This window comes from Trachurus trachurus (assembly GCF_905171665.1).
Source record: "Trachurus trachurus genome assembly, chromosome: 3".
In the NCBI taxonomy this organism is placed as follows: Eukaryota; Metazoa; Chordata; class Actinopteri; order Carangiformes; family Carangidae; genus Trachurus; species Trachurus trachurus.
In genome coordinates this window covers 5,672,208-5,691,691 of record NC_139893.1, presented here as the reverse complement: position 1 = coordinate 5,691,691, position 19,484 = coordinate 5,672,208, and the positions used below count along the sequence as shown (strand labels likewise).

The 19,484-nt window shown below is 41.7% G+C and overlaps 1 protein-coding gene across 1 annotated transcript in view; it reads right to left on the bottom strand.

Moving 5' to 3' along the window:
- Positions 1-19,484, bottom strand: part of LOC311002791 (protein diaphanous homolog 3-like) — a gene marked incomplete at both ends in the record, with an annotated part of 172,175 nt that overhangs the window by 70,503 nt on the left and 82,188 nt on the right. The window contains 3 exon segments of the mRNA XM_083994299.1: positions 6,217-6,379; positions 11,480-11,606; positions 19,258-19,387. Coding sequence (XP_083850425.1) covers positions 6,217-6,379; positions 11,480-11,606; positions 19,258-19,387 — 420 coding nt within the window.

Genomic DNA, 19,484 nt, shown 5'->3' with positions numbered 1-19,484 from the left:
GTGAACATTAGGAACTGCAGCATCACTCAGAAGCAACAGGCTGCACAGTGGATGTCCAGCTGGACAGATGTTGCTGCTGCTGCTGCTGCATTGTGGGTAGATTTTTATGGTCCACAACACTAACTGTGGATCACATACAAACCAACATCTCCATGAATTTGACTTGAGAGTCTAACTATATGCTGGAATAAGTCAACTTTGGTTTTCAAACCATGATATCATCATTGTTTTCCTTCATTAACAGTCTCGCCTTGGACATACAGTACTGTACATCTAGAAAAGGTAATCTGTAATTTAAATCTGTCTAATTTTCTGTTATTTTATCCTCTTCTCATTTTATATCTCCTTTGAACCTTTTGTGAATCTTAATTGTGTTATTACTCTACATTGTTCTGTATTTTAATTGTGCTGATATGTTTATGTAAGCGTTTTTGAGCACTTGTAAAAGTGCGTTAGAAATAAAATGTATTATTATTATTTATTAAAATGTTTCTCTCTGTACCTTCAGTGTCTGGATGGAAAAACAGAATTACAATATAATAAATGTGGTGCTTCTTTATTTCAGCGTACAATGTAGTTTGACTCAAATGATGATCCATGACCGACAGCGACTCAAGGAACTGCTGATGGGTCAGCTTCAATCACATGAGCAATCATTCATCTTTTCTTTTCTGTTTTATATAGAGCCACGGTGATGAATGAAGAGTCCATGTGCACACTGCTATAGAAATAATTAAGAAGACAAAACAAGTCAACAATACGAAATGACAATGAGAAAACGTTGAAGTTGACTGAGTTTTTTTTGACCATGTGGCAGGAAACTTTAGTTGGATCCTGGTGTGTTAGAGAACTTATGGGGTGGAATCTGCGCTACCAAATGCCACCAATTGTTCAAATGCAAGCCGAGACTTACCAAGGTCTTGGTTGGGAGAGGGCTTTCTATGGGTATTATCGACATTTAAGCAAACTGATGTAGCCAAGTTCAAAAACTGTCAAAAAAGTCATTAATTCCCTCTCGTCTGTCTCTGAAGATTGATTGATTGATTTTTTAGGTATGGAGGTATCTGCGGTATATCATCCACTCTGGAGAAGGCTCTATAATCCCTGTGCCAAAAGGCTGTTAAACCCATACGACGGTGTCAATAGCTCAATAACGGCTCAATAAGAGACAGACGGCATATGATTTAATAGAGTGCTAGCATGATTGCCATCCTGATCAATAGCCAGTCACTTAAAGCAAAGGAGTCTGGGCTTTTATCAACACCCAGCTCTTCCTCCTCCTCCTCCTCCTCCTCCTCCTCCTCATCCTCGTCTCTCCCTCCTCTAGCGTTATTCACACAGCCCAGCTTGACAGGCAGGCCGGTGGAAGAATGCCAAACCAGCATGAAGAGACGCACACAAAAGCACACACACTACGTGAAGTGTGGAGTGTATAGGAAGCTACAGTTATAAAATAAAGAGGCAGCAGCCGCCTCTTATTAAATCTCTATACAAATGACCATTGTTGGGAACGATACAACTCGAATTGAAGCTGTGTGAATTATAGCGAAGTGACAATTCTGCGTAAACGCTGCAAATTACAGACAGCAGGGGTGTAACGGTATATAACATCCAAATGTGATAGAGCTCCATCACTCCTCAATCAACTGTTCTCTGTGGTTGATGCTTTGTTTTTCATTTATGAACCGCCACCACCACCCCTCTCCAGAAGATTGTGCTTTGTTGACACACAAACATGCATTACACATCAATCTAAAGTAACATATAAAAAGACAACAGACGCTAATGACACCTCCGAGAGCCACTCTGAAGGTTTTACAGAAGCTGTAGGAGTGACAGAGGAGGGGGGAAGGAAGATGAATAACAAACGACTGTGACTGAAGCTCTATTTTTAAATGAAACCAACTCCTCCACAAAATTAACTTTGATTTGATGGAATGACTGCCGGTTGCTCGTGGCAACAACTACTGATTCACAAATGACTATATTCTTAATGGGCATCCAATTTGGTAAATTGTGGGCAGAGACAATGAGGAATGAGGGGAGAAAGGAAAAAGAAAAGAGAAAAGAACAAGCGTGCTGACATGTAATATATTTCTAATAAGGTACAATTAAAGAGTCCCAGGTTTCACTGATGTGAACTTACTCTAAAATCTGACACTTCTCCCCTTTACCATCAAGCAGAACCTCTCATTTAAAAAGCCGAACTCAATTACTAAAGCAGTGCGTAAACATACTTTACCACAATCCTCCTCACAGAACAGAGTCGACGGTAAGGTAAGTGTAATCTACACAGACAGCTGCACAGATTGATTATCGATTATATTAAACAATATTTCTGAACTGAAAGGACTTGTTAAAAGATGTATGATTAGTTTGTCTAGTAAACAAAAGCCACAGAAAAGTACAGGACGCCCTGTGCACCTATGATGCAAATGTGCTAATTAGCAATAAGCACAAAGCTGAGGATGATGGGAAAGTCATTAGTTTTGCAATTATGTACTCATTAACAAAATTACTTATGACGCTGCTGGACCAAAGGTCAAGAAATCAGAGTTATTATAATTCATCCTGAGGGGACCATGAATGTCTACATCAAGTTTTCTCACTGCCCCCCCAATGCAACAGTGATTAAGATAAACACATATAACGCACGTAACAGCCTCAAATCTCCACGGCATGAATACGTCAACACAATTACTGCAGTAGTTGTTTAATTGGAGTTTGGACCAAACAACTAAGGTTTGCTAACAATGGCAGATGGTTTAAGCAGATGCAGAGTTCTGCAAAGGCAAAAAATAAAGATGTTTTACTCAGCGCTGGCAGCAGCACGGGGAAACAATCACAAGTCAATAATGTGTCGATACCCACATGTTGTAAGTCTGTTTAAGAGGATGACACTTTAACTTCACTAAGAGAAAATAGCAGCGCAAGAATTTCACATCAAAACATCCGTGGTGAAACTGAAACCGCTGTGATCACAGCGAGCGCAAACGGGACGTTTTTAATCACAGAGCCAATTAGCAGTTTAAGAACAATAACAGAAGTGTGAATGTTTTAAACACAAAAAGTTATTTTCAAAACCTAGAGTCCACATTTGTGGCAAGAATGAAACTGAAAATTAATAAATGAACTCAACTAATTGATTTTGAGAGACGGAGAAGAAGAGGAGACTGAAAATATATATTCATGTGATGCTCTTTTGCTCTTGGATGAAGCTTTATTTTTCACTGTAATGATAAGCTGATGGAGAGAGAGAGACAGAGAGACAGAGAGAGAGAGAGAGAGAGAGAGAGAGAGAGAGAGAGAGAGAGAGAGAGAGAGAGAGAGAAGGCTTGCTCTCTGAGGAAATTGCCCTCCACTCTCCTTCATCACTGCAGGTCTGCTTCCCCCCTCCTCCTCTCCTGGATGTCCGCCATTAGACACGCTCAATTGGATTCCTGTCAGATGTGCGGCCTCGCCCTGGGTCTCCTTCCTACGGGTGACTGAGCATGCTATATGTGTGTGTGTGTGTGTGTGTGTGTGTGAGAGAGAGCGTGCATCTTTGTGTGTGAAAAACCTAAGCAGCTTTCCCTATAAAAAATTGCCAACACAAAATGACATACGCACACAAACAAACCTGCACACACACACACACTATGCGAGCAACATACACACAGTTCAAGGCTCGGTTCACTCCGGGCGCTGGTCGGCGCGGAGACGGCGGCGCGCACCTATTAGCATGGGCCTTGGCACGGCCGGGTAAATGCTGACACAGATTTGAGAGGTTACGGCGCTGAGATTTACTGTATGCCTACGTTCACTGACCTAGCCTTGGCTTCTCCTGAGATACGTCTGTGTGATGTGACCATTTGACCAAATCGCTAAGGGTGTAAGCTGCTTACACCTTGACCTATCACTGGGGAATAATGGCTACCTTGGGAGTTTGGGCCATATAACGCTAGTCTTTATAACACTTGGCCTTCTTCACCTTTCACTGGCCAAGTCATTAACTGTTATGTTTGGTCAGAACAGAAACACTTTTGCAAAAACTCCACCCTGAACTCTGGTGCTAAAATAAAAAGGGATTACTGTATAATAGCTGCAATATGAAACAGTATCAGGCCAATGTCATTTGTTGTATACTGTACATTGTCATTTGTATTGGCGTTCCCGATCATACTGAGGAGTGTTAACCTGCTCTGTTCACATCTGAACACAGAAGCAGAATCACAGCTCAGAAGAACTGGGATCAATAGCACAGGGGACAAAAAGAGAGGAACAGCTGAACCAAAAGCATCTGGGAACATTTCTTTTTTTATTCTGACTGCCTGTGTGCCTCTGGGTAGATACTGTAGTTTCTTCAGTCTCAGGTCAGATGCCACATACAGCAGACAGAATAAATACTGAGAGATATGAAGAGGGCAGGACCGGTGGAATATTTGGACTCAAGGTTAAGTGTTGAACATTAAGTGTTAAGTGTTTCCAAATGATGTCAAACATCAGATAAAGGAGAGTTTTTTTCCTTAATTTACCGACATTTCCTCTAAATTTTGCACTTAATCTTTACATTTACTGGATTTCTACCAATAGCCTAAAAAAATCACTTCTTATGAAGCTTTTGGCGTGAGCACACAGTGAGGTACGCCTTAATGGGAGGGTGGCATCAGAACTTCAATGAAAAAAATTTACTTGAAAAAAACTCTAGTTAGCTAAACTCTGCTAAAAGCAACGCATGGGGGAAAAAAACAAAAAGTACTTTTGCTAATTTCAGACTAACGCAGTTTTCTTTTTTCCCATCCAGTAAACAGCAAATACCCTTACGCTCTGGTCTGAAGTCAGCGGCACAGCACCTCACTGTTATTTTAAATAGGTACTATTTTCATTAATATGCACCTCTCAAAGGCCGGCCAGACTCAACATGCAGAGGTGCTGCGTAACAAGCAGAGTGAGCTTCATGTTCTCTGAGGGGAGCTCACTTTCCCACACTTTTGAAAAACGGCTGCTCTAAGGAATACAGTTATTTAGTTTAATGACTGGGCTGCTGAAAGGTTTACAAAACACTCTAACTGTGTTCTCATGTCAGACTCAAAAGTACTTACTGTGCTTACTCACTGTTTGTGTGCAGTAAGCAGGAAACGTCAACATCAGGTAGGCTACTGTGGGAGAATGAGATCCCAGATTGAACCTATTCAGTTCCAGATTACAAAAATTTCTGAGCATGTAGAAATCACTAAAATGATTGTAGAATAATGCAAGTTTCTAAAAAATATATAAAATTGCAGGTGAGGTCTCAGAAGAAACATTGACTATTCCGACGCGATTCTGTGTCGTAGATACGAAAGAGAAATGAGACGGCACCGAAACTCTCCCTGAAAAAGGCAAATGTAAAGACAAAGCTTTGGAGTATAAGCAAATCTAAAGCATAACTAATGACTGTGCAGGAAAAAAAGTCAAAGAGGCGTGAAATTCATTTGTGTGTGGTAGATGTTAAGTTGGGGGCAGGGCAGGAACTTTAGTAGGCTAATTAGCAACTATTATCTGTCGCGCCCAGTGGCCTGTGCCACTAATCCTGCTGATTAAACACAGTGGGTCTCCACAGCTCCACAGCTCCACAGTAGCACCAGACTGATAAGGCCACAGAGCTCAGTGATGACATAAATGTCTGGCTGGGACTGGATTACATAGGACTGGCACTGTTCTGCTTTGCATTATACCACAGAGGACACTGATGTGTGAACCACAAAGGGAAGATGAGGTTCTGTACTGATACAGCCTGGGAATAAAAACAGTTTCTGAACCTGCACCGATCTTTAAAGATTAACAGCGGCACAATATTCAAGCTAACATTTCACTTCATCCCATGAACCCAAACTCAACTTATTAAAGGTTTATTTAGAGCAGAAGTATTTGTATCCTGACTCGCTTTTCCAAATATTTGAAGCAATAATAATATTAGAATATAAAAAGCACAGAGCGATCTTTGCTTAGTATCTTAATGTGTCCATGTGCCAAAATCACTCCACCAACACATTATCACATTTCTGCTTAAGTGTAACATGTGTTAACACTGATTTTTTTTTCCGTATATATATATATATATATATAAAAAACTCTCAGTCCAACTGAGAATCACCCATTTCACAGTAACGTGTTAATTATTCACTTCCACTCATGCTCTGAAAACAAAGTATCCATGCCTCTCCTGTGAGTCGGCGTGCAGGGCAGCATACTCACGGTGAACATTGAGCGGAAGTTGCTGAGATCAGTGAACAGTTCCTCCACCGAGGTCTTCTTGGGATCGATCGCAAAGTACTCCAGCACGTTCTGATACAGCGTCTCCATGTTGCTGTGCATGATCACCAGCTTGCCGTACTGCTCCCCCGCAACCGTGCTGAAGCTGTGAGGAAGCGGTCAAGGTCAACAGCACATCAATCACATATTAACCGTACGTTTAAAACGTTGCCGCGAGTGCAATGAATCTGACAGCAGAGAACAGGGGGAAGAGTTCACATCTGTTGCTGCGAGGAAGTGAGGCAGGAAGAGTCGAACTGTCAGCGGTAAACTATGATGTTAGGAGATCTGATACTGTCAGTCAGATTGTCTGCTGTGACCCCCCTGCAGGCCTGTGACTCATGTCTGGCTGCTGCTGCTGCTGCTGATGCTGCTGCTGGCAACATGCATGGGTGTATCTGACATGCACAATTATCAACTGCAAACGTAAACAAAATTAGTTCAAGTCCAATGGGCGACCTTTAATAGTACAAAGGTCAACGTCTTCCTCATGTGTGATATTCCTCATATAAAAGTTCACATGGGGGTCACTGCACGATGTGACGGGTAGGAAAATGATGTGAATCATATGCTGCCACCAGATCTCCACCTATAACTGAACATCCTAGCTTATAGAGAGCCGAAGCGGAAGCAGGGAGTAGGAAGTAAGGCCGTCATGAGTCCTCAACTCGGAAAAAGTCTCCATGTAAGTGAATGGGAGTCAAAGTTTTATTTTGTGATCCGATTAAATTGTGCCATGAGAAAAAAATATGACCTCTAACCTGTTTAAAATATCACGTTTAATGCCGAGAAATCAGCAGTTTGTTGTAAAACTATTGTAAAGTAAAATTCTGAAGAATCCGTAACCAGAAAGACCACAGGTGGCGTAGGTGACATCACACACCAAATGGCGCCGTGTCAGTTGGTGATGTATTTTTTGTGGGACACCAGATTCTTTTTCTTTTCCTCTATCCTGTATTTATTTATTTTTTTGCTATCTGTTTGTATGGTGTTTGTATGTTGTGTATGGTCTTGTACTGTACAAGTGTTCCGTGATGTCCTGTGATATATGTTGGTCAGAGTCTATGATTGTATATGTGTTGTGACTGTATTGACTGTTGTTTTTGTTTCGTCTTGTCTGTCTTGTGAACTCGGAGAAGGGTCACTGGTACTTGGACTCCAGGAAGAATAGCCAGGCTAATGTGCTGGAGCTAATGGAGATCCAATAAATAAATAAATACATCTGTAGTCCGTAGAGCGTCGTCACACAAAATACATTCTTTTGTTGCCGTTTTACGATAAACTGCTGATTTCTCGGCATGAAACGTGATGTTTTAAACAGGTTTTATTCTCATGGCACAATTCAATTGGATCACGAAATAAAACTTTGACTCTCGTTCACTTAGATGGAGACTTTTTCCGAGTTGAGGTCCCATGGCAACGCCATTGTTTTAACATTGTGAAGCACTTAGTGGTTTTTACCTGCGAAAGGTGCAATACTGTACAAACAAAGTTTCTTTCTTCTACTTCCTGCTTCCGCTTCGGCAGTGCTCTATAGGAGATTTGTGACGGACATGTTCAAGAGCTCACTCCACCTCCACCTTCATCTGGAAACACGAGGTTCATCACTTCTGTTACAGAAACCGGTAAAATCAATGCTGAGACATTTAACTTTGGTCCTCCCGTTAATTTATCATCCTGTCTGTACAGAAAAGCGCTGTTTTTTATTTATTTCCTATTTCCTTAAAATCCATATCCTGAGCTGTCCTTTCAACGTGACGGCCCCTGTTTGATAAAAAAAAAAGCAAAAAAGCAACAAAAAAAAAGCTTCTGGCGCATGATGAGGAAATAAAATCAGAGCTGGAATCACTTTGGATCAATACGCTTCATTTTAAAGAGTCTAGATACGTTCTGTGAATGAAGTCAATGAGAAGAGAAAAATAAAACGATGTGTCTATAACCAGCGCCGGGGCCTGCTAACGACCCTAACATCCTCGTCTCATGGCAGATAAAAAGAAGCAACCGTGTGTGTGTGTGTGTGTGTGTGTGTGTGTGTGTGTGTGTGTGTGTGTGTGTGTGTGTGTGTGTGTGTGTGTGTGTGTGTGTGTGTGTGTGTGTGTGTGTGTGTGTGTGTGTGTGTGTGAGGTGTCACAAGGGTGTGGGAAGCCTCTTTGGCTCCTATTGTGCCCCTTCATTATTGCTCAATTGATGGACCTATTTGAGTCCTGGCCTCAGCTGAATCTGGCCGGGGATGGGACTACCTATTCACAGCTGGGTAAATGCTGTTCAATAGGCACTGCTCCCAGATTGACTTGTCAGTAATATATTTCCAAGCCAGGAGCCGGGAGGAAAGAGGCATGAGGATCGCCTGAGCAGGTGATGGAGAGCAACAGAGATAGAGAGGAGGGGGAGAGAGGGAGAGAGAAAAACAGACAGTCATGATAGATAAGTATCATCCTCCCTCTCTTGATTTCTCCCTCTGCTGCTCATTCTCAAGATTTTCTATCCTCTCTTTCTTTTTTCTCCACTCCCCTTCTTTAATTCATCTAATTTCATCTCCTCCTGCTCCTCCGTTTCTTCATTTGCTCATCACCATCCTCTTTCTCTCTCTCTCTTGTCTTCATTTGCCAAGTTTACAAGCCAAGCGCGCATCATGAAGTGCGACATCAGACCAGTTACACAATAACTACACTCAATTGATCCATGAAGTGAAAATGTAATCTTCAATGTCACCAACGTGAAACTCCAAGTCAGTGACTGTGTGTTTCATTTGTTGTAATTAGGCCTCATAGACTTCTAATGTTCAGCGCTGATCATTTATATGAGATAATACAAATCAAGCTTGATTATACAAATATGGCTTTCTAATGCCTTTTGTATTTTCCTCTTGTTATTTATTCAATTGATGTTTAGTTTTTTTCTTCTACAATAATCCTAATGGGCATATTTTTGATTTTGTTAATTCCAAACAGCCCATAAACTCATGTGCAAATCACATGCATACATCTCCAATTAATTCCACTTCTTATGATGCTTAGAACTCCTTTTCAGATTGTAAATAAAGGTTGTGACTGTTAATTAGTTACCAATAAAGAGAATAACTGCTCTGCGGTCTCGGCCGACAAAAGCTCCAGTGAATGGAACCGTTTTCTGTCGAACTGTTTGTGTTTAGACTAAAGTCTCAAAAATATGACCACAGTGCAGAGTGGAGACTTTACACAGGGATAGTGGGGGTGAATGCAACATCTGAGCAGACTAAGCACAAATATTTGTTTGTGACACAGTTGAGCGCAGAAGAGTGTGAGTGTGTGTAATGTGTGTGTCCAAGTGAGTGTGTTTGTCGGCCTTGTATAACTTTATCTCCATTTAATTTCTATTTCAGAGCAGCGAGTTCAGACTCCATCCTGTTGATGTTTTTAATCAGTATTGTTAGTAACGATAAGACGTTTGCTGCAGTGCACCTGGAGTTGGAAAAGAGAAGCAGCGACAGACGAGACCTGTCAAATCCATTCTCAGTGAACCTTTCTGTGCTGTGCTCGGGTTCTCTGCTAACTACCACAACACAAGCCCTCAGCGGCCCAGCCCCAAGGCTACTGATCAAAACTACATGAAGGAGGCTGGGCACAGGGTGTATTATTGAACACATGCTTCCACACCTGGTTTGAGACGTACCTGACAGCTGTCAGCACAGGATCAGGGTGTGGAATGAAGGCGGTAAAAAAGGAGATGGTGACAGTGAAGCTGAATTGTGCTTTTTAAAAAATGTTTATGTGATTGTAATTTAGCACCTCGGCTTAATTATAATAAACTGACAATTGAGTAAAACGAGCTAAATTTCTTCTCGTTCTGTTTCCATGAAAACACAAACCGTGACTGACATAATGAGAGAATGAGAGTGACAGAGACGAAGGAGGTTTTGTCCCAGTTCTCCCTCTCTTTACCCTTCACTTCATTTTGAAGTTGCCCTCAGTGTAAAGTACCTTTCAAAACAGAGCTGAGAGGAGAACGGCTACAATAACACGAGTAAAAAAAATAAAGGGGTGTCACTCACACACATCATGGACGCTGGCAGGAAAACCATTTATATACATATATAAACTCCTCAAAAAGTTTGGAAACGTTATTTTAGTCAATCAGTTGACTGGTGTTGTATTTTATATCGTTGGATAGTTCAACATTTTGGCAAATTGGCCCCTTGCCATAATCCCTATAGTCATAGCAGTAGGATCGTTACCTTTAATTGTCGGTGCAAGCTATTTTTAGAATGGCGGAGCAGAGCGGCGAGCTGCTCAGAGCTACGCTACGGAGGCTCATGGGATTTCTTGGTTTCTCTCATCAAACTCATCAAATACACAATCCAACAACTCCAAAACGCTCTGGTGACCTGCACATTCACCACGCTATGAGATAATAACAGAACGTTACCAGACAGAGTTGTTTTAGAGGTAAATTCATGCAAAACTGCTGATGCGCGTTGCCTTCAGGGACAGTTTTTCAGCAAACAGTCTCTGTATTTACCTCTCTGTCTGGTAACGTTCTGTTATTATCTCATAGCGTGGTGAATGTGCAGGTCACAACTTGTCCACCAGAGCGTTGTGGAGTTGTTGGATTGTGTATTTGATGAGTTTGATGAGGGAAACCAAGAAATCCCATGAGCCTCTGTAGCGTAGCTCTGAGCAGCTCGCGGCTCTGCTCCGCCGTTCTAAAAATAGCTTGCACCGACAATAAAGGTAACGAACCTACTGCTATGACTATAGCAATTATGGCAATGGGCCCATTTGCCAAAATGTTGAACTATCCCTTTAAAGAGGAGAAATTATTGACTCAAATAATGTTTTCAAACTTTTTTGAGGAGTATATGTATTGTACTGTATACAAGACAAAGACTAAAATTTAACACAACATTGGACTTCTATTTCAACAACAAAGTGTTGAATTTTTTGCCCTTGGAGTCGAAGAGTTAAAGCAACTTTTACAAACTCGGGTGTTCGGTACAAAACTCTTCAAAAATTGGACGTTTGACCAACCAAAGACTTCAAAGTTCCTTCTCCTTTGTACCCCAAGTTCAAAAACGTGTTCGGCTATGAAAACCTGTTCTATTGCCAGCCAGCACAGCACCGCAGTGAAAAATGAAAACATGAAAAAACATTCACTTTGATTCATTACAGTAAACTCCAGCGAACAGCCAGGAACTGCTGAGTGAATTCCTGGGCTTATAAAAAAGGATATAGCCATTTTAGTGAAGAACATGTCGTTGGGGTCATCGGGGGAGGAGAAAGTCTCCAGGTCTCTCTCCAGCTGCAGCAGCTGCCTCTCCATCTGCCGGAGACTCTTTTCCAGATTCTCTGCAGACACTGACACACACACAAAGACATGCACATATTCATAAAAAAATAAAAAAAGATCACACAGGAACACACCCACATGGAAATGAAAAGAAAGAGGCAGAGAGAGACAGAGGACAACTCAATTACAGGTACAATCAGGTGCATTATTATGTTGATGCTCTGAAAGAATCAGAGAAAAACAACATCCCAAAAAAAAAAAAAAAAAAATACAAACACAGAAAAGAAAAGCAGGCTCGGATGGAAAGCATGCTTATTATGGGTTCACACTGGCAGAAACACCATGGGAATAAACGACGTGTGAGGAAAACAAACATCAAGTGAAGGTACGTTCAATGTTTGCCTCTTATATGTTCATGTGTGTGTCATAAACAATTTAGCTCATACAACAATACAGTGCCCTTACTGACATGTATGCAGAGAAAGAGAAAGCAGAAACCTTGTGCCATGCACTCTCGTGTATTTTCACAATCTTGCAGCTTTTCAGTAACGCAGAGCGAGAAAGTATCAAAGAACCTTAAAGAAGTGGAAATCTTTCATCTTATCAACAGGTGCATCGATCACGCAGGTGGGAGAGCAGGGCGACGCCGAGCCAGAACTTTCGGTTAAGGTGGTCACGGCTGACACTTTAAGCCAGTCACTGAATATAGCATATGGCTTAAATTACCCTGATTAGACCCTGCTTGACAAAAAGGCATAAGCTGCTTATTTTTAAGTAGTTTCAAATTTCCCCTTGATCCTAATACATGCTTTACAAAAAAAAAAAAAAAAAAGAGAGGGAGAGAGAACTTAAATGTAGCTAAGCTTCTCATTGCATTTATATTATAAACCTCATTTGCTGATGGGAACATACTGTCTTGGACACACAATCACACACACATACAGACAGACGCTTGTTCAATCAGACATCTTAACTAAAGACATATCCTGGAGTCTGCAGCAGCTGAAGTTTCTCTTCTAAGTTTAATGGAGCGTATGTTCTTTTCACAGCAGGTAAAGGTGAGTGTGCGACTATATAGAGAAAATCCACATTCATGCCGGCTAAGAGGGAAAAGTCAGGTGGCGCTTTTAAATTTTCCTGTCAATGACGAACGAGAGAAAGAGAAGGCCAGGCAAGTACAGTAAGAAAGTACATTTAGAAAATATCACCATATAACATCGACTGCAGCTCCAGTTCCTTTAACTCACGGCATGTTTTTCTTTGTCGCATTTTTTTTACTCTCACACATCAACTTCTCCCTGTTTCTCATGTAAAGCGTCGGCGCTAATGGTTAACGGTCAGACGAAGGCTGAAACTGAAAAATCCCAGAGCGAACCGTTCCTTTAAAAATCTTGTCAGAGCACATTGTGACCACTGCGACCAATCAAAGCCGTATTCACAGAGCAATTGGCCCCCAGATCAAACGGCTGATTTTTTATTATGCTAAGAAATCACTCTATGGGCATGGGCAGTACAAAGAGAAAGCAGAAATCTTTGTTAGTAGAGGCTAATTTTCCATGTAGTTATATATTTTTTTAATTATTTTTTTCAGAAATTATGAAAATAATAGGGAGAAATGTGTTAAGAACTTACAGGTTTTTATTTTTTATGTTTAACACAAATCCGAATTCCTGAAAGTACTATAACCAATGGACTAATGTGGGTTGTGCTATGTAAACAGATCAGGTAACTTCTGTTCAATTAATACCAGTCATCAGTGAAGTTTTGAGTCTTAATGTATCTGTGATAAAGTAAATTCTGGCCTTGCTTCAAATTGCTCATATTTAACATAAAATGTAACAAGAGTTAAACTTCAAAGCTAGTTAAGTGATAATTAAGTACTGGAACCCTGATGTGAAAATGATGCACATTTGCATGTAATTTATGATGCATTTCCCTGATTAAATCTTTAAGGAAGGATAATATAAGCCAAACTGAGAGCTCCTCATCATACAAATAGAACAGAGTATTGAACTGTGCTGTACAGTATGTGCCTTTTGCAAATAAACTTGTCCAGTTTCTGTGGCTCAGATATGAAAAAAGCTGCTAACACTTCAAAAAATCTATCTTTGCAGGACCAAAAGGTGCAATGAAAGAAAATGTGTCTCAATGTAAATGTCAGCTTTTTAGTAGTCAATCCAAAACAGACTCCTCACCTGCTGTTATTATTTCCATTTTCATTTCTATCTCTTTTTGATAAAAGCCTCCTAGAAAACCATGCAACCAAAGATCTGCAGAATGGGGTGTGGGCAGCATGCACGAGTGGAAGGAAGCCAGAAAGGCAGTCTGCTAATAGACATGATTAAAACCTAGTGATGATGCACAGACTGAGAAAATAGCAAGGAAGGATGGGTGAGACACAGAGCAAAACAGATTGGGATTTTCTATTTTTTTAGCTTCACAATCCAAACTAGATGAGGCTCCCTCACACAGGGGGGTACTGTATGTGAACGCAACATGACAAGACATGCTGTACTGTACAGGTGACAAAAAACTGAGGCGTTTGCTTCAGGAGACAATCCTGGATGGGAAAGATCCAGTAAGATCCTGGTACGGCAGATGGAACAAACAGGTTCAACATCAGAAGAAGCTGAAGCTTTGTGCAAACACAGTTTTCACAGAGAGCTTAAGAGTTGTGGAATAATTGCTCTGTGGTAACGGTGAAAAGCATAGCAGGAGCACGGCAACATGAAAGGGTGTTTCCATGCTTCCCTTCCCTTTTCTTTCAGGCTGTGAAAGTGTGAGTGATTTTTATGAGCAGCAGGACCCCGAACACATCTGTGGTCCAGAGGGGCTGCAGCAGATATAGGATGTTTTAGCAGAATAATAATTGCAATATTTGTAGAGGTCAAATCCCCCATTGACATCCTTTTATTACTCCGCCAACCTGCTGTGCTATAAATGAGACCGAGTGGAGCACACAACCGTGCGTACTCACTCACAAACAGCCCCCGCTTCCATGCAGAGATCCACTATAGATCATTCTTTGATGTATGGAAATGAAGAGACTGAAAACACGTGGATGTGCCTTCAGAGGCCAAAGCCTGACAGACAAGTGTGACCGGCAGGACTGATGATGCCAGAAGCTGGGAACGAGAGAATAGTATTGCTCACAAAGAAAGAAATAAATAAAGAACCTACCTGAGCGTGCCGTGCACACTCTCAACGTGCTGAGCACCTACTACATACAAAGGGAGCATGGAGAGCCTGAAGGTCAGTGAATCTGCAAGTTGCACTCTGCACAAGCTCATTCTGTATTCCCTCCACCTGAGCGTCATCACTCATACTGCATATGGCTAAAATACAAAGCGAGGCCTTGAGCTGCGTCTCACTATAGAGTTCCCACATTACTTTGTAATTACTCCTCCACTCCTCTGCTCCTCCCCCACCCCCACAAGCTTTGAACAGCAACCTGACCAAAACCAATAATTTCCGCAAAACAAAATGAATTCAGAAATGTCTGTTTGTATGGTTTAAAGGACATTTCCAGGCAAATTCAACCTGGAGCCATAGTTTCTTAATATTTTAGGTCTAAAAAAAGGAATCTGAGTTTTTTCTTTTGCAGTAGTTGTGTCTGTCCCATTCATCGCCATGGTAGCGATGAATGGGAGCGGACTGACCTTACGCTGTTTAGGCTGTTTTCTAGGGCTGACCCAAAAAAATCAAAGCTTCAAAGCTTCAAAGCTTCGTTTGTTGCCATGGTAATCGATCATGAAGTCCGTGATCGATTGTTTTTTTTTTCTTCCTTTTTTCCTTTTTGACACCGGTTCTCATCGGCAATTGTTACATTAAACAAGAGACGTTACAATCGCGCACCCCCCCGGCCGTCGAAGCTTGATAATCGGGTCAGCCCTACTGTTTACATCCCACAAAACCACATTTTCTTTCCACTGAGAGTGTCAGATGGCGATTCAAACATACGTCAAGGGATTTGTTCACTTTCAGAAAGGCAAAATGTTTGTAAACGGAGCTGTGATACCAAGTCTCGCGCAAGAGTCAAGTTGACGGCTCAGTATGTTTAGGCACAATAAACAATATCCAGACTTACTCTGACTGCTACGAAAAGGTTGTGCCTTTGAGTTGATACTCCTTTGTTGATAAACCAAACAGGAGCTTCAGACGACCTGTAAACATAACTAGACTCTCATGCGAGACTTTACGAGTTCATGCGAGACTTTGCAATACTTTTTATTAACAAAATAAACAAGCCATCTGATCGGGCCACTCCCATTCATCGCTGCCGTGGCGATGCAGGGATGCAGACAGAACTACTGCAAAACAGGAGACATTAAAAAGAAAATCTTCAGATTCCTTCTTTTAGACCTAAAATATTAGGAAAGTAGAGCCCCAGGTTGGAAGCACTGACTGGGTACAAGCTGTACCAGCCTGGTTAAGTGGCTGGTCCCTGAAAGCCTCCATGTTTTCACCATGAATTCAGCACCAAGTGCCAGAGACTGACATGTATTGTACATGTGTTTGTGATGAGGGACAAAGGAACAGAAATATGACAGAAAAGGGACAGAGAGTGAGATTGATAACCGAAAAAAAACAGACAGACAGACAGAGAGACAGACAGGCCACCAGGCAGACAGAGAGAGACAGAAAATGCCAGAGAGGAGCAGTACACAAGGACCGCTCCTCCATGTCAGGAGAAAATGATGACTGTAGTGCTGCTGAAAATGAAGAGAGGGGAGCAGGAATAAGAAGGCAGACACAAAAGAGCCCTGAACTAAGCTGCAGTTTTTGCTTCCATGAGAGGCGAGATTGGCAACGGGGGAAACGAGGGGCTGTGTTACACACAGTCAAAAGACAGCGGCTTCTCAACAGAAGCACAAGTCATTACTGCTACCTCTATCCAACCTTGTTTTCATGCTCAAGTAAGCTCTTTGGTGAATGTCTATGAATGTAATGCAGCCTTTTAGCGTGTCTTCAGGCCTCCCAAATGGCTGTCAGACCAGATGAAAAGGAAGTCACTCAAGAGCATGGTTTACAAAGACGAAATGGGATTTGTGTGTCTGAACACTAGATATGGAGAGATGACACACTTAGTGTTTGCATCTAATGGCACAAAAACGGAGAGGAAGACAGTGATGGGAAAAAGAGGACTCCGTCTAACACGTGAATGCGGCGTATACTCGGCTTGACGTCCATGAAGTAGGAAAATGGACAGAGCCTGAGGAGAGGATCCGAGGATTCAGCTTTTCCATTGATTGCATCCCTGTACCTGTGAGTCCTGGCCAAGGGCTTGTGGACACTCAGCAGCACAGGCGGCAGAAATGAAACACTCAACAGGAGCGTCATTATCCAACAGATTATCAAAGCACCAACAGAACCTGGAGGGGTTCTTACACGGAGGAGTCAAAACAATAAAGTCACACGTTTCATCCTCACCATGTTTTCTCCTCCTCACCCTCTTTTCTTCACTCCCTCCTGCTGGGACTGTAGCAGTGGGTAAAAAAAAAAAATCTTCTTTGGAGCGGCAATAAACATGCTGTGACAGTACGACCGACCGCACATGCATATATAGTTGCAGACACACACATACACGCACACATTGTGCACAGGCCGCTGCTCACCACTTCTCCTGGGAGTTTCTTCTGAACAAACAATATGGCCCCAGTCTCCTCTGATCAGCCAGGCTCTCCCACTTCACTGTGACCTCCATCACCCCCACCACTCTCCAGATACACACAACCAGATGTAGATCGTGCGGCCGCATTTTGCACGTTTAGCTTGTGCATCAAATTAACGGAGAAAAACAGCCAATCTGTTCGGAATCGACACGGTGGCTTAAGATACATTCCCCCCCGACCTACTCTCCTGAAAAATGAACTTATAACTCTGTCGATGTAGATGTGCTACAGCAGAAGATTAATGTTAGTATCAAACGGCAGTGCAGATGAGCCGAGTGTAGCATAGATCAAACACCGAGCTGGTAAAATACAATGCGTGTTTACAGAATCAACAAGCATCTAATCCCAGAATAATCCCCAGGGAGCCACAAAAGTAGAAAGGTAAGAGTGAAGCTCAAAGTGAAGCAGAGGAATACAGAAAAAGACTGTTCCATTTCTGTCTATGGGAAAACATTGCCTAGGTAGGACACTCTGTTTATGCATTAAGCTCACATCATTTAATGACTGGATCTCTGCTCCAATAATACATCATAAAATCTATTGTTTATCTTTTTTTTCTAACATTAATGAAATATAATATAAATGAACTTTACTCTGCTGACGACTGAATCGCCTTTTCATGCTGGACAACACCGCTGCGTGTGAGTGGGTGCTGTGATCTTGAACCCGGTGTCTCAGGTAAAAGTAATTTATTTTGATGGAGCTCAAAGGCTGAAGTGTTGTGTGTGAAATGACACAATGTTACAGCGTGATTAAGTTCCTGATATCAGTTCTTCATATAGCCGAACAACCCACACAGCTCATTATCTTTTCATTAGGCTCACCTTTCCAATCACCTTCCACTTGTCATTGACCACGTCGGTATCACTGATGTTTAAGTCAAGCGATAAGGCGGCTTAATGACCAGCGTCAAACAAAAGAGGCCAAAGTGGTTGAAAGTTTCTGAAATGTTATTTAGTTTTCTGTTTTAATAGCATGTCCTCAGTTGTCTAAACAACAACACGAACAGAGGACGACATAAAAGGCTTTTTTTTCTCTTTAACTCAAAGCAAAAGAGTCTTTTGTTTGTCACACAAAGCTCTAAAACATAGAGGGGGGAGAAAAAAAAGAGACGTAGTTTTGAGTCTGTATTCCTTTTGTTTGCTCAAAGAACAGTCCAACTATTTGATTACTAATTTAGCATTTGTAGGACTATTTGGAAAATCCCTGCTGGTAAATATTGCAAGGGATGTTGATATGAGAGGCGGCGGATGAAGCTCCCTGCGCGGCGAGGAGGCTAAAGAACCTGAGGTGACACCAGCAGGAATCCAGAATAACAGCAGTGATCGCACTGTGATATCAGCTCAGAGAGGTAGACGCAGTGTTTCTGTAAGACCTCGAACTAGTAGCATCTCCCACCATTAGAGCTGGGTTCAAATTGATTTTCCAATTCATATATCAATCTTCACTTGAAAGATCGATTCATTAAATCCTTAGATCCATCTTTTCATGTAGGGCTCTGCCGTTTCCTGATATGCTGTTTACATCTTGTTGTGTCCATTCACTGCTGAATTGTTCACATTAATTGCAGTTCTTGCAATTGTACTGAAGAGTTGCACTGTCAACTTCTGGACTAGGTCATGTTAGATAAATGTGCATTAAAGAGTAATTGCTGTTTTTTTTACAATCTGGACCTTATTTCTAGCATAAAGCCGGGGTCTGTAGGTTGACCTATTAACCTATAATCAATGCTAGAAATAAGGTCCAGATTGTAAAAAACCGCAGTCACCCTTTAATGTCACTGCTTTCGGGTCAATTTATAATGTAAACATTAATATCTTTAACGATGTACTAGGTTAGAGAGTTCCATCTTGGCTCAATTTGCAGCATTGGTTCTGTGAAAATCTTTCATAACCAGGCAAAACTGGTATTAAAACTGAAATATCTCTAAATCGATCAATATTGGATCGAATCGGGACCTTGTGAATCAGAATCTGTAGCGATACCCAGCCCTGCCCACCATTGTGTCCCTCTGTGTGTAGGACTTGTGGGTAATGTTGTGTGTTACCTCTGCTGGCTCGGTCCACATGCTCCAGATCCTCGACAAACTTGACCACGTCTGGGAAATCCTCCTCGCACACTTGTGCCAGGAAGTGGAGCAGCGTGCTCTTCTGGTCGGCCGACTTTGTGTCCTTCAGCTGCAGACAAACAACACAACACATTAACACAGACACACACACACACACACATGGACTTACATACAAAGACCTCTGGCAGTAAAATGATTTGTGTTAT